Raw genomic sequence first — 15240 nt, forward strand, 5'->3', positions numbered from 1 at the left:
GCTTCACTGGAATGTTGCAGCAGGCCAAGGATGGACATGTGGACATGAGAGCAGGTAGTTGAGTTGAAATCGCAGCGACAGAAAGGTCTGTGTCCTGCTTGCAGATGGACCGACGGTGTTCTGCAAAGCAGTCACCCAGTCTGCATTTAGTCTCTCCAATATAGAGTAGAGCGCATTGGGAGCAGCGAAAGCAATAGACCAGATTGAAGTAGGTGCATGTGAAGCGCTGCCACACCTGAAGAAGAGTGTTTAGGCCTTTGGACGGTGAACAGGGAGGAGGTAAAGGGGCAGGTGTTATACCTTCTGTGATTGTATGGGATGGTGCTGTTGGAAGAGGGTGAGATGTCGAGGGAAATGGAGGAGTGGACCAGAGTATCCCGTAGTGAAGGGCCCTGCAGAATGCTGCCAGGGAGAATGAGGAGAAGATGTGTTTGGTGGTGGCATTGATTGGAGTTGTTTTTAGGCCATTTAATAGGCATGGTAATGTGGAGCATGGTATTAAGATCTGAGAGAAGCATGGGCAATACAGTAGTCATGGGTAACGTTAATCTGCATATATATTGGTTAAACAAAGTGAGCACTAATGCTGTGGAAGACAGGTTTCTGAAGCGTGTTCGGGATGGGTTTCTAGAGTAATTAGTTGAGGAATAAACTAGAGGATAAGCTATTCTAGATCTAGTATGTGATAAAAAAGCTCTAATGAATAATCTTGTTGTAAAAGAACCTTTAGGCTGAATGACCACAATATGATATAATTTTGCATTACGTTTGAAAGTGAAGAAATTCATTCTGAATACTTAGGTACATAGAAGATAGGCGCATGAGGAGGCCTTTTGGCCCTTCGAGCCTGCTCCGCCATTCATCATGATTATGGCTGATCATCCAACTCAATAGCCTAATCCTGCTTTCTCCCCATAGCCTTTAATCCCATTCTCCCCAAGTGCTATATCTAGCCGCCTCTTGAATATATCAAAATCCAGGTTGTTAAAGTTGAACAAAGGCAATTATGAAGGAATGAGGGACTGGTTCACTGAGATGGATTGGGAAATACCTTAAAAAGGTATGACTGTGCATAAGCAATGGATAGTCTTCAAAGAACTATTGCATAGCTTAGAGCGCCAATTCATTCCCTCAAGGTGCAAAGACCCCAAAAAAACAGTCAACCATGGCTGACAAAGTTAATGATTGTGTAAGATTAAAAGAAAAGGCTTATAAAGTTGCCAGAATGGATCATAAACTTGAGGATTATAGGGGGTTTTAGAATACAGCAAAGGCAGGCCAAGAAACTAATAAAGAAAAGGCGAATAGAAAATGAATGCAATCGAGTAAAAAATGACTGTAAAAGCTTCTATAGGTATGTAAAAAGGAAGCCACATTTGGCGAAGACAAATGTGGTTCCATTACAGCCAGAGTCAAGAAAATTAATAATGGGTAATAGCAAAATGGCAGAGAAGTTAAATAATTGATGTCTTCTTTCACTTAGGAAGATGCAGGAACTCTCCCAGATATAGAGATCCAAATAGAGAGAATGAGAAATGAGAAGTTGAAGGAAATTAGTACAAATAAGAAGGTTGTATTGGAAACAATAATGGAAATAGAAATTGATTAGTCCCCAGAACTTGATACTTTGCATCCCAGTGTTGAACGAGTTGCTAAAGAGATAGTGGATGCATCAGTGATCATCTTCCAAAATTCTATGGATTCTGGAATGGTTCCTGAAAATTGGAAGGCAGAAAATGTCACCTCACTTTTTAAGAATGTCGGGAGAGCGAAAACAGGGAACTACAGACCTATTAGCCATACACCATTAACAGGGAGAATTTATTATAAAGGATGTGCTAATTGGACAATCAAGATCTGCATAGTCAACATGCATTTACAAATGGGAAATCATGGGCGGGATTCTCCACTCCTGCGCCGAAGTGCCCACGCCGTCGAGGTTCACGACGGCGCGAAACGGCCCCTATCCCAACCGATTCAGGGCCCGATAATGGTCTAGGAGCGGGGCCGCGTCATCTAAACGCGCCAGGCCTTGTCGCCGCGTAAAGGCAGGGCCGCATACATGACGCGGCCGGCGCCGCATAACTGGCGTCACCTGCGCATGCACGGGTTGGCCGGCGCCAACCCGCGCATGTGTGGTTGCCGTCCTCTCCGAGTCCGCCCCGCAAGAAGATGGCAGACGGATCTTGCGGGGCTGCGGAAGGAAGGAGGTCCTCCTTCAGAGAGGACGGCCCGACGATCGGTGGGCACCGATCGCGGGCCAGACCCCATTTGAGGTACCCCCCGGTTCAGGATTCCCCCCGTGCAGGCCGCCCCCCCCCAGCGTTCCCACGCTGTTCCCGACGGCAGCGACCAGGTGTGGACGGCGCCAGGGGGAACCCGCCGTTTTGGCCTGGCCGCTCGGCCCATCCGGACCTGAGAATAGCAGGGATGCCGGAGAATCGCCATTTTGGGTGTCTCGGGCGATTCTCCGGCCCGCGGAACTCGACGGGGCCGTTCCCGCCGCTTGGTAGAATCGCGGGAGGGCGTCGGACCGGCATAGCGGGAAACTTTGGGGGCCCAGGCGATTCTCCCAACTGGCGCGGGAGTGGAGAATCCCGCCCCATGTTTGGCAAACTTGTTGGAGTTTTTTGAAGATCTTAAAGGATAGTCAATGGATGCAGTACATTTGGATTTTCGAATGCTTCTGACAAAAACCCACAGGAGGTTGATTAACAAAATAAAAGCATATGGGATAGAAAGCCATAACCTGGCATTGACTAAGGATTGGTTAACGGGCAAAAAACACAATAGGAGTAAACAGGTCATTCTTGCATTGGCAAGCTGTGACTAGTGGGGTACCGCAAGGATCAGTACTTGGGGCCCCAGCTTTTCACAATATATATCAATGATTTGGATTTGGGGACCAAACATAATATTTCCATGTTCGCAGATGATACGCAGCTCGGTGGGAATGTATGTTGTAAGGAAGTTGTAAAGTGGTAAATGAGGATTTGGCCAGACTTAAGTGAGTGGGTAAGAACCTGGCAGATGGAATATAACATGGAAAAATGTGAGATAAGCCTCTTTTTGTAGAAGGAGTAGATGTGCAGAGTATTTCCTAAATGGTGAGAAATTGTGTAGATGTACAAAGGGCTCATGAGTCACTAAAGGCGAACATGCAGATGTAGCAAGCTGTTAGGAAGGCTAATGGAATGTTAGCTTTGTCGCAAGAGGATTTGAATGCAGGAGTAGTGAGGTCTTGCTTCAATTGTATAGAAGTGTGGTTAGACAGCACCTGGACTACTGTGATAAAAAAATATTTAAACTTACTGCAACACGTTTTGGTCCCCTTACCCGAGAAAGAATATTATTGCCATAGAAGGAGCGCATCAAAGGTTCACCAGACTTGTTCTGAAAATGGCTGGACTGTCTTATGAAGAGAGATTGGGCAAACTGGGCCTGTATTCTCTAGCGTTTCGAAGAATGAGAGGTGATCTAATTGAAATCTACAAACCTACAAAATACTTAAAGGAATAGACAAGGTAGATGCGGGTGAGATGTTTCCCTTGATTGAGGAGCCTGTAACCAGGCGGCACAATTTTAAAATAGGGAAAGCTACTTAGGACCAAGATGAGGAGAAATTTCTTGGACCGAGTTGAGGAGAAATTTCTTGACGCAGTGGTTTGAAAATCTTTGGAATTCTCTTTCTGGAAGCTCAGTTATTAAGTATGTTTAAGATAGAGATTGATAGATTTCTGATTAGCAATAATGTAAAGGGTTTTAAGGATAGTGTGGGTAAAAGGCATTGAATTGTCCAGTCAACCATGATCATCTGGAACAACAGAGCAGGCTTGATAGGCTGAATGGCCTACTCCAGCTCCTATGTTCCTTTCCTAGAATAGCACTTTTATTGGCCCCAGAGAAGCCAGTGGCAATGGGCAGACCTAGTAACAAAATACAAATCTTCCAGGGCTGTATGTCTCAGAAACAAAAATGCTATTATGATTATCTCACAGTGAAACTCATTCTGCAGAAGCCATTAATTATTAAATCAGTGTTAGTTTGAGCTGTGGTATCTATCACGTCTGGACAGATTTTGTCACCACTCAAGTAAGTCAGAATTCTGTCCCTAATAGGTCACTTACCTCTTGTTTATTCCTCCATTGATGAAAGAGTCCTGCCTGGTCAAACATAATTTCAATGATGCAATTTTTCATGTTATCCATTTAATACCAAGTTGATTGGCAGCACTTCCACAGTACATTGAGTATGCCTTTATTCGAAGGATAAAAATGAAATAACCTATTTTTTTCATTTCAATTTTGAAATATAAATAAATAAAACAAATAGTTCATAAACTTCTGTTCCCTTCCTTGAACTTAATTTTTTTGGATGTAGTTTGGAGTTTAAACCCTAATTACCTGTATTCTCTTTAACCCTGCATTTGTAGTGTTTTTTTTTAATTAGTAAAAGTGCCTTAAGTAATTGGATATTGTACTTGACCTTGAACCAGATAGGGTCTTCCAGCATATCCAGTCATAAGAGCACAAAGGTAATTTATTTTAGAGCTTATAGTTAATGATTATAATAATCATCAATTAATATATATTCATGTTTTTCTCCTCTATTATAATTTCCTTTAGGAGGTTCTTTGGATGTATATAGAAAAATCCCTGAGCACGTATTAGGCAGGATCTCTGTTGCAGTAAGTTTAAATATTTTTTAAAAATTGTATCTCAATGTCATATTTGGGGAAATATTCATTAATTCCATTTTGCATAGAATAAATACAGAAAAAAAATCATAACACCAAAAATCATTAAGCTAATTTGTATATATTTTTATATATTATATATAAAACACACTGAAGAATCTTAGGTGACAGACACAAATTGCAATTTGCATATTATCACGGCCTAAGGGATGTTTGGAATTGTAGATACGGTTAGCTGGCTAAAGATTACAGGTAGGTCTTGTAAAAGTAATTAGATGTAACACTTCTATAATTTTTGGGCTGGTTGGGGACATCCTAATAGAGTTTGTTTTTAAAACCTTTTATGACTAGATCTGAACTCTTCAATTGCTGAAAGAAGCATAACAGCAGGTGTAAGTGTGCCTGATCATCAGAGCAGAAATAAATAATATAATCTTCCATTAGTTGGCCTACTAGGGTTCTACATTGCAGAATATTAGGATGTATGTTTGTGTTTATGATTTGCCACTTTGCGCATTCCCAATCATCTGGGTTACAGGTGCTGAGCAAGGTGCTGAGCAAATGGAAAACACAATTAGAGGCCTAGTTACCCTCGATTACTCGGTAAACTTTGTTCAGGCCAGCTGTAGAGCAACATTCACAAAGATCTTTCCGATATGCCAGAGGACAGATGAGATGTGGAGGGAAAGCCAAGAAAAAAACTAATCTTACCAGTAGTCGTCTTGTTGTGCTAGCCAGCATTCATTCCCTCAACCAATAGCACCAAAGCAGATTATCTGATCATTCACTCTGCTGTTTGTGGGACCAACTTTTGCAAATTGACTACTGCGTTTCCCACATTATAAGAGTGATTACACTTCAAAACCATTTCACCATCTGCAATGCACTTTGAGATTCTTCTTAAAAGATGCTGCATAAATGCAAGTTTCTTCTTTTGTCCAGCTCTTCCAAATGTGTAATATTAGTGTTATTGCATATATTTTAAGAAAATACTCTTTCAGTAATATGGGCATGGGGGTCCAAACATGTGGGCTGGTTAAGATTTAATCCTCATGCTATTAATGGCGTTTAGTTTACCATAAAGTCAGGTGTATAAATTGTACATTCAAATATAATTTCAAAAAGCTGTGTTGTAATTTGGCACTTGGCAGAAGTGGTAAAAAAAAAAAACCCTGGGTCAAGCTGTGTAAAAGCAAAACTATTATTAGCACCTTCTTTAGTCTTTAACACTACCATGAACACTCCCTTTGTCTTGTGTCCATTACATTTTTGTCAATCCCTCCTGAGCTCCCACCTATCCATGACCTTCTATTCTCCTCCACCTTCTGCAAACTCCTCTCCAACTAGATAGTCTATCATATTTCTGCCCCTCTTCAGCTCTGAAGAAGATGTATGGACTCGAAAGGTTAACTTTGTTTCTCTCCCCATAGATGCTGCCAGACCTGAGTCTTTCCAACATTTTCTGTTTCTATTGTGGACCAAATTATGGATTGTTTGAGAATAAGTTAGTTCTGGTCTTAATTTGGATAGAAAAATAAGGTCTGATTCAGCAATCCAGAGTTCCCAATGGTGGTCATAGGATTGCAATGCTAAAACCTGGATTCTCCAACCAATGCTCTCTTCTAACACTTTTGTCCCTGCTAGCAATGTGGCAGAAAGCCACAAATGCCACTTAACCTCTCAAGTTTGTTCCTGTGAAGTGATAGTACATTACTGTATCATGGATTTAACATAACATTTCATTTCATTCTGGAGGTGCATAATCATAGTTTAAATGCTAAGAAAGAAATACTCTGTAAAATCCTTCCCTGACATGTTTAACTGGAGCAGGCATTGCACAAGTGTTACAGTCCAGTATAAACATAACTTGCTAGTTGAGAAATAATGGCATTAAAACAGGATGTAAGATATTAGAAACAAAGATGTAATCATTAAATGCCTCTGCCTTCTATTATTAATGAAAATATTAACCCATTTCAGGTCAATGCCTTTGTTAAGATAAACAACAAAAGAATTACATATGAACATGTTAATGTATTCATTATCAATATTGCAAAACCTAATTTCAATCCAGTGGTATTTCAATCAATATTTTGATAAATGCAGGCGGTTGCTAATCTATATATGGGATTTTTGACTTTATAAATAGAGGCTTGGAGTACAAAAGGAAGGAAGTTATGTTAAACTTTTATTGAATATGGTGGCCAATTCAGGGCACCGCCCCTTAGGAAGGATGTCAAGGCCTTGAAGAGGGTGCAGAGGACATTCCGTAGAATGGCTCCAGTTATCTGATAGCAGAACTCAGTCCTGTAGGGAGGCGGCAGAAGCTGGAATTGTTCTCCTGGGATCAAAGAAGGTGAAGGGGCAATTTAATGGTGGTGTTCAAAAACACAAGGAGTTGGAGTAGATAAAGAAAATGTTTCCAGAATGATCTGTAAGGCAAGAGGGCACAGATTTAAGGTAATCGAGTAAAGAACCAGGGATGCCGTGAGAAAGAAATGTGTCACAGTATTTCATCATTGGGAGTGCATACCAAAAGGGTTGTGGAAGTAGAGTCTGTCGCAACTTTCAAAAGGAAATTGAATTAGTATTGATTGGGAAGAAAGTGGAAAGAACAGGGTGGTGGGACTAATAGATAGTTCTTTCAAAGAGCCATACAGCTCCTGTACTGTATTTTTTTCCATAATTCTATGATATAAACAATCTTGAGACGTTTATTTCCTGTTTGCACAACATACTAATTATTTTATATTAGGAATGCCTAAAGTGTAGCATTAATGTCTGCTTCTATGATATTTAAAAGGGTGCATTCCCATTTGTAATGCTATCCTCTGAGGTGTTATAAGTCATCCAAGTCCATTTGCCATTTAGTCTGTTGTAACATCCACAGCTTTAAACAAGTACCATTTCCTACAACTGAGCAAGGCTACAGAAGACATACAGGTGATGTATTGAGGGCCTCGTGTACAGCACATGTACATGTCATGCTTTACATTCTGTAATGTTTTCTTGATCTTTGTTTAGAACACCCCATTGCTCCAGAATAGCATATCTTCCAACTTATCACGAACACCATTTGGCGATCTGCTAGTGTGATTTTTTATATATATATATATATATATATATATATAAAACCCATGGTATTTGCTGAAGTGTGATGGCTAAAATATAACAGGAATTAAGTGTGACATTTACAGGAAGTATGTTAGAAGGATAGCCCCAGCAATTACTGGCCAGTTAGCTTAACATTAGTGGTGGGCAAACTTCTAGAAACAATTATTCAGGATACAATTAGTAGTCACATAGAAAAATGTGGGTTGATTAGAAAGAGCTAGCATGGATTTGTAAAGGGAAAATCATGTTTAACTAACTTGCTGGATTGTTTTGAGAAGGTAACTGAAAGAGTTGATGAGGGCAATGCTGTTGATGTGGCTAACTTGGACTTTAAGAAGGCATTTGATAGAGTGCCACAGAACAGATTTGTGAGAAAGGCCATGGAATAAAAGGGACAGCAGCAACATGGATGCAAAATTCGCTGAAAAGTAGAAAGTAATGATCAATGGATATTTTTCAGGCTGGAGGAAGCTTTGAAGGAGTGTTCCCCGGCAGTCTGTACTGGGACCCTTGCTTTTCCTGAAATATATTAATGATCTACATCTTGGTGAGCAGGAGACAAAACTTAGAAGTATTATAAACTGTAACCAGAACAGTGTATAACTTCAAAAGGACATAGACAGGTTGGTAGAGTGGGCAGATAGGTGGCAGATGAAGTCCAATGCGGAGAAGTGTGAGATGCTGCATTTTGGTAGGAAGAACATGGAGAGGCAATATAAAATAAGGGATGAAATTCTAAAAGGGGTGCAGGAGCAAAGGGACCTAGGTGTATATGTGCATAGATCATTGAAGGTGGCAGGAAAGGTGGAGAGAGCAGTTAATAAAGCATATAGTATTCTGGGCTTTAATAATAGCAGCACAGAGTACAAGAGCAAGGAGGTTGTGCTGAACTTATACAAGCCACCAGTTAGACCTCAGCTGGGGGCTGAGAATGCATTGGAGAGAGTGCGGAAGACGTTTATAGAAGGTTCCAGGGATGGGAACCTTCAGTGATGATTGGAGAGGTTGGGATTGTTTTCATTGGACAGTAGAAAGCTAAGAGGAGATTTGATAGACATGCTCAAAACCATGAGGATCTGAACAGAGTAAAAAACATCAAGAAGGAGAGGGCACACATTTAAAGTGATTTGCATAAAAAGCAAATGTGATGTGGGAAAGAACTTTTTCACACAACGAGTGGTTCAGGTCTATCTGGAAGTGTGATGGAGACAACTTCAGTTGAGGCATTAAAGAGGGCAATAGATTGTGACTTGAATAGAAATAATGTGCAGGGGTGCGTGGAAAAGGCAGAGGAATGTCACAAAGTCATGATGCTTGTTTGGAGAGCCAGTGCAGGCACGATGGGCCAAATGGTAATCTCCTGCACCGTAACCATTCTGTGACGTGCCTAAACAAGTCTTTAAATACATTACCTCCCCTTCCTCTGAGTCTTGGAACTTGTTCCCTACCGTATGACTTTGTGTACTGCTTCCTTGTGGGTGAACAGCCATGAATATTTTAAATTCTTTCATGAGATTTAAATGTGCTGGCAAGGCCAGCATATATTGCCCACCCTAAATTGTTCTTGAGAAGGTTGTGGTGAGCCACCTTCTTGAATTGCTGCAGTCCATCTGGTGTAAGTACATCCAGTTCTAAGTTTTTAACCCAAAGATGGTGAAGGAAGCGAGGATATATCTCCAAGCCAGGATGGTGTGCGTCTTGCAGAGGAGCATCACAGATGTCACGTTCCCATGTATCTGCTCCCTTGACTTTCCATGAGATAGAAGTCACAAGTTTGAAGATGTTGTTGAAGGAGACTTAGCGAGTGGCTGCAGTGCAACTTGTTTACAGTACACACTACTGCCATTAATGGGAATGTTTGAGATGGTACTTAGGGTGCTGACAAAGCTGCTTGCTTTGTCCCTGGTGTTTTGAGCTTCTTGAGTGTTGGTGGAGCTGCACTCATCCAGGCAAGTAGAGAGTATTCCATCAACTCCTGACTTGTGCCTTGTCGTTTGTGGACAGACTTTGGGGCATTGGTAGGTAGTTACTCAACACAATATTCCTCGCCTCTGACCTCCTCATAGCCACAATACCTATATTTATGTCTAGTCCAGTTGATTTTATGGTCAATGGTAAACCCCCAGCATGTTGGTGGTGGTGGTTTCAGCGATGGCAATGCCATTGAATGTTAAGGGTGATGGTTAGATTCTCTCTTGTTTGAGATGGTCATCGCCTGGCACTTCTGTAGTGCGAATGTTACTCGCCACTTATCTACCTGAGCCTGATGCTTTCCAGGTCTTGCTGTATTGGCGCTATCATTATTGGAAGGGTAGCGAATGAAACTTTGTGCAAATCATTGTGCAATCATTAGCAAACATCCCCATTTCTGACCTTATGATGGAACGCAGGCCTTCGATGAAGCAGTTGAAGATGGTTGGGCCTTGGACACCACCCTAAGGAACTCCTGCAGCAATGTCCTGGGGCCGAGATGATTGTCTTTCAACAACCACAACCAACTTCCTTTGTGCTAGGTATGATTCCAAGCAGGGGAGCGATTCCCATTGACATCAGTTTTGCTAGGGTCACATGCTGCCTTGATGTCAAGGGCAGTCACTCTTGCTTCACCTTGTGAATTCAGTTCTTTTGTCTGTGTTTGGACCAAGGCTGTAATGAAGTCTGGAACCAAGTGGCCCTGGTGGAGCCCAGTCCATGAATCGGTGAGCAGGTTACTGCTGTGTAAGAGACGCCTGATTGCACTGTCAGTGACACCTTCCATCACTTTGCTGATCATGAGTACTGATGGAATCTATTCAGTTCGGCTAGATTTGTCCTGTACTTTTTTGTGGACAGGACATACCTGGGCAATTTTCTACATTGTCGGGTAGATGTCAGTTGTAGCTATACTGGAACAGTGTTGCTAGTTGTGTGGCTCATTCTGAAGCACAAGTCCTGAGTGCTGCTGTCGGGATCTTGTCAGGGCCAATAGCCTTTGCCGTTTGCTTGTTCCTGAAAACATATTAAGAATCTAGGACGTGCTTGTCATATTACAAAGTCCTGCCAATAATTAGCCATTTAAATTAGGACCTTTGAGGAGTCACAGCAGTATAACTGATGTGCATTGTATTTTGAGGCACTTTGTTAATCGCAGCCGATATAAAATCTGTTCCACTATCAGACCTCTGCTTTAGGGAAGTATCATTTCTGGCACAGCTGAAAATCACAGTAGATTGGCAAAAGTTACATCTGAATTTTTAGTAGCCTATTTGTGATCAAAGCAATAAGGAAATGCCATTAAGAATATAAGGGGCAGCACGGTGGCACAGTGGTTCGCACTGCTGCCTCATGACGCCGAGGACCCATGTTTGATCCCAGCCCCGGGTCACTGTCCGTGTGGAGTTTGCACAATCACCCCTTGGCTGCGTGGGTCTCACCCCCACAACCCAAAGATGTGCAGGGTGGTGGATTGGCCACGCTAAATTGCCCCTTAATTGGAAAAGAAGAACTGGGCACTATATATTTTTTACATTTGAAAAAGAAAATCAAGAATCGAAATGACTTGGTCGCAAATAATACCTTTATTACAATTTTTTGTAGATATTCTGCGCTCTTCCTCTAATTATCATTATCTTGAAGAAATGTGGTTGGAATAATCCTTGATTCAGATTTTTTTCATTTCCCTCTATGGAAATTATATTACAGTATCTTCTTACACTTCATCTTGCTTCTCAGTTTCACTTTTGGTTGTTGGTTGATTGCATTTACCATTAAGGAGAATTTAAAGCCCAGTTGGGTTGGTTGCTGAAAAAGGACACTACATTCGAAAAATAAATATCTGAGTATCACAGACTAATAGTTGTATCAGTGACCTCTAGACAAGACCACCAAAGTCTTGCTCCAGAGACATAAGATCTTAAATTAGAAGATAATTATATTGGTCTTTTAAAAATCGTGAGCAAAAATCTTTCAATGAAACTAGTGCTCCATTAGAGGAGGACTTCCATGTATGCTTTCTACATTTTGAAAACTATGTTCTGTAGTATATCTAAAAAGACGGGGCCACGCGGTGGTGCAGTGGCTAGCACTGCTGCCTCACGACACCGAGGACCCAGGTTCGATCCCAATCTCGGGTCACTGTGCATGTGGGGTTTACACAGTCTTCCTGAGTCTGCTTGGGTCTCACCACCAGAACCCAAAGATTTGCAGGTTAGGTGAATTGGCCACGCTAAATTGTCCCTTAATTGGAAGAAAAAAAAATTGGTACTGTAAATACATAGACAAAATACACATTTCTGATCGTGCAGAAGTAAAAAGATGTTTTCCAAAACTAATTGGGTGAGAAAAATGAAATCTGCAAAGTTTTGGTACCCTGTTGATGGCTGTTATTTGATTTAGCAATTTCTTTTGCTGTATTTTTAACAAGAAAAGATTTGATCATTCATTAGTTGGGGGAAAATTCTGCAATTTGAAACACTTAATTATAGGTTTCATTTTTTCCACATTGGCGGTCTTATTCTGACATTCATTATCCCTTGTAGTGACAATTAATTTAAATTCAAGTGATCAAACATCGACAGCTATTAGTTTCAGTTCATTCTAATTCACAGACCTTCATTTCCACAAAGTCCTGTAATTATCTTTGGAAACTGCCCAGGGCGATGGAGCTTCCCTTTGAATATTGGCTTTTATCAGTAAATTGGTCATGATTTGCTTGTTATACAGTAATTGTACAATTTTGTGAGATTTTATATTTGCACAGCAAAAATGGGAGTCTTTAAATACACGTGTTGATTATGGAGTGGGCAAACAAAAGTTCAAGCATCAATTCAACTTGTGTTTTTCTCACAATTAATCAAAAAATTCTAACTCAGCATCAAGCCCCATTCAATACTTAGATTTGACCGAGGTATCCAAAATCATGAGGGATCTGGACAGAGGTGATGGAGAGAAACTGTTCCTGTTCGGAGAACCAGAGGACACTTGCACGGTGATTGGCAAAAGAAGAGAATCTGGAATGCACTGCCCGTGTGTGTGTGTTGGAGGCTGATTCAATCATGACTTTCAAAGGATAATTGAACAGAAGAAATTGGCGGGGCCATGGGGAAAAGAGGTGTGAGTGGGCTTAGATTAATCGCTGTCTCAGAGAGCCAGCATGTGCTGTAATCATTCTTTGATTCTATGATAGACACAATTAAGTATTTTTGGATTAACCTTTTTGTTCTTTTAATATTCTGCTCTTATTTTCATCATCTTTTATGACAAAACTGCAACTTTGTACAGTTTTGCAGATCTCACTGCGTGATTATGCTAGAGAGCTGTGAACCATAAGGTTTATGCAAAAGAGCTGTTATAATAATCTTTATTAGAGTCACAAGTAGGCTTATATTAACATTGCAATGAAGTTACTGTGAAAATCTCCTAGTCGCAACACTCCGGCATCTGTTGGGGAACACAGGGAGAATTCAGAATGTCTAATTCACCTAACAAGCACGTCTTTCGGGACTTGTGGGAGGAAACCGGAGCACCCGGCGGAAACCACGCAGACACGGAGAATGTGCAGACTCCGCACAGACAGTGACCCAAGTGGGAATCGAACCTGGGACCCTGGCGCTGTGAAGCAACAGTGCTAACCACTGCTACATGAGAAGTCAAAACTATTTATTTTATTCTATACACTCCCCTTCAACCCTTGTGTCCGTTTATAGATCTGGGATTCTCAATCATTTTGGCTTCTGAGGCATTCCCCCCCCCCCCCCCCTTCCCATAATATAACAATTCCATAGACCCCTGCAACGTAACACAAGCATTTCTTATGTGTATAATTGTACTAAAAGTATACAATTAACTCCTGACGGCCCCGGGGGATACTCAGGGAATCCGGTAGTAATAGCTTCGTTGAGAATTTGGAGGCAGTTTCGACAGCACTTCAGGTTGGGGGCAGGGTCAAGGGAAATGCCAATTCGGGGAACCATAGATTTGAGCCAGGGAAGTGGGATGCAAATTTTCGGAGATGGGAGGAGAAAGAAATTAGAACACTAAAAGATTTATTTCTTGGGGGTCGTTTTGTGGGATTGAAGGAGCTGGGAGCGAAGTATAGGCTGGAGCAGGGGGAAATATTTAGATACATGCAGGTTCGAGACTTTGCCAGAAAGGAGATACAGAGCTTCCCAGTAAAGCCGGCTTCCACGTTGCTGGAGGAGGTGCTGACAACAGGGGGACTGGAGAAGGGGGTAGTATCGGCGGTTTACGGGGCTATTTTGGAGGAGAAGGAGGCACCACTAGAAGGGATCAAGGCAAAGTGGGAGGAAGAGTTGGGGGATGATATGGAGGAGGGATTCTGGTGTGAGGTGCTCCGGAGGGTGAACGCCTCCACCTCGTGTGCGAGGTTGGGGCTGATCCAGCTGAAGATGGTGTATAGAGCACACCTTACAAAGGTCAGGATGAGCCGGCTCTTTGAGGGGGTAGAAGATGTGTGTGAACGTTGCGAGGGAGGCCATGCAAACCCCGTTCATATGTTTTGGTCCTGTCCAAAGCTGGAGGATTACTGAAAGGAGGTGCTTAGGGTAATCGCTAAAGTGCTGCACGTGAAACTGGTCCCGGGCCCTTGGGAGGCCATATTCGGGGTGTCGGACCTGTCGAGGTTAGAAACAGGCGCGGAGGCAAATGTTGTAGCCTTCACCTCGTTGATCGCCCGAAGGAGGATCCTGTTAGGGTGGAGATCAACCTCTCCACCCTGTGCTCTGGCGTGGCGGGGGGACCTGCTGGAATTCTTAATGCTTGAAAAGGTCAAATTTGAACTGAGGGGAAGGATGGAGGAGTTCTACAATTCATGGCGTTATTCATTATGCAGTTTCGAGAATTGGATCACATCGAACATTAGGGGGGGTTGGGGGCTGGGAGGGTTGGGGGAGGGGGGACTGTGTGTGTTAATGGTGACTATGGGTGATTCCTGATTCCTTTTTGGCATTTGTTTATGTTTTTTTTAAATATATTTTATTGAAAATTTTTCGATCACAATTTTTTTCCCCTTACAAATCAAACATAACAAAAAATAAAATTTAACAGTGAACAAATGGCTAATCAACATGGTAACCTAATCATTTAACATAAACTAAAACTTTCCACACCCCCCCCCCCCCCCCCCCCCCCCCCCCCGGTTGCTGCTGCTGGTCACCTGTCTTCCCTCTAACGTTCCCCTAGGTAGTCGAGGAATGGCTGCCACCGCCTGGTGAACCCTTGAGCCGATCCTCTCAGCGCAAACTTCATCTGCTCCAATTTTATGAACCCGCCATATCGTTTATCCAGGCCTCCAGTCCTCCAGTCCGGGGGGTTTCGCTCCCTTCCACATGAGTAAAATCCTACGCCGGGCTACTAGGGACGCAAAGGCCACAACGTCGGCCTCTTTCGCCTCCTGCACTCCCGGCTCATCCGCAACTCCAAATAAAGCTAGC

At 42.2% G+C, this 15240-nt stretch overlaps 1 protein-coding gene across 18 annotated transcripts in view; it reads left to right on the forward strand.

Annotated features, from left to right (window-relative positions):
- Positions 1-15240, forward strand: part of map2k5 (mitogen-activated protein kinase kinase 5) — a 426928-nt gene that overhangs the window by 226994 nt on the left and 184694 nt on the right. For all 18 annotated transcript variants that reach the window (XR_011933854.1, XM_072470457.1, XM_072470459.1 and 15 more), the window contains one exon: positions 4626-4687. Coding sequence is in view for 17 of the 18 variants with exons in the window: in XM_072470457.1 (XP_072326558.1) it covers positions 4626-4687 (62 nt within the window). In the remaining variant the exon portion in view is untranslated. The remainder of the gene's footprint in view (positions 1-4625; positions 4688-15240) is intronic.

Source organism: Scyliorhinus torazame, chromosome 12 (assembly GCF_047496885.1).
Source record: "Scyliorhinus torazame isolate Kashiwa2021f chromosome 12, sScyTor2.1, whole genome shotgun sequence".
Taxonomy (NCBI): Eukaryota; Metazoa; Chordata; class Chondrichthyes; order Carcharhiniformes; family Scyliorhinidae; genus Scyliorhinus; species Scyliorhinus torazame.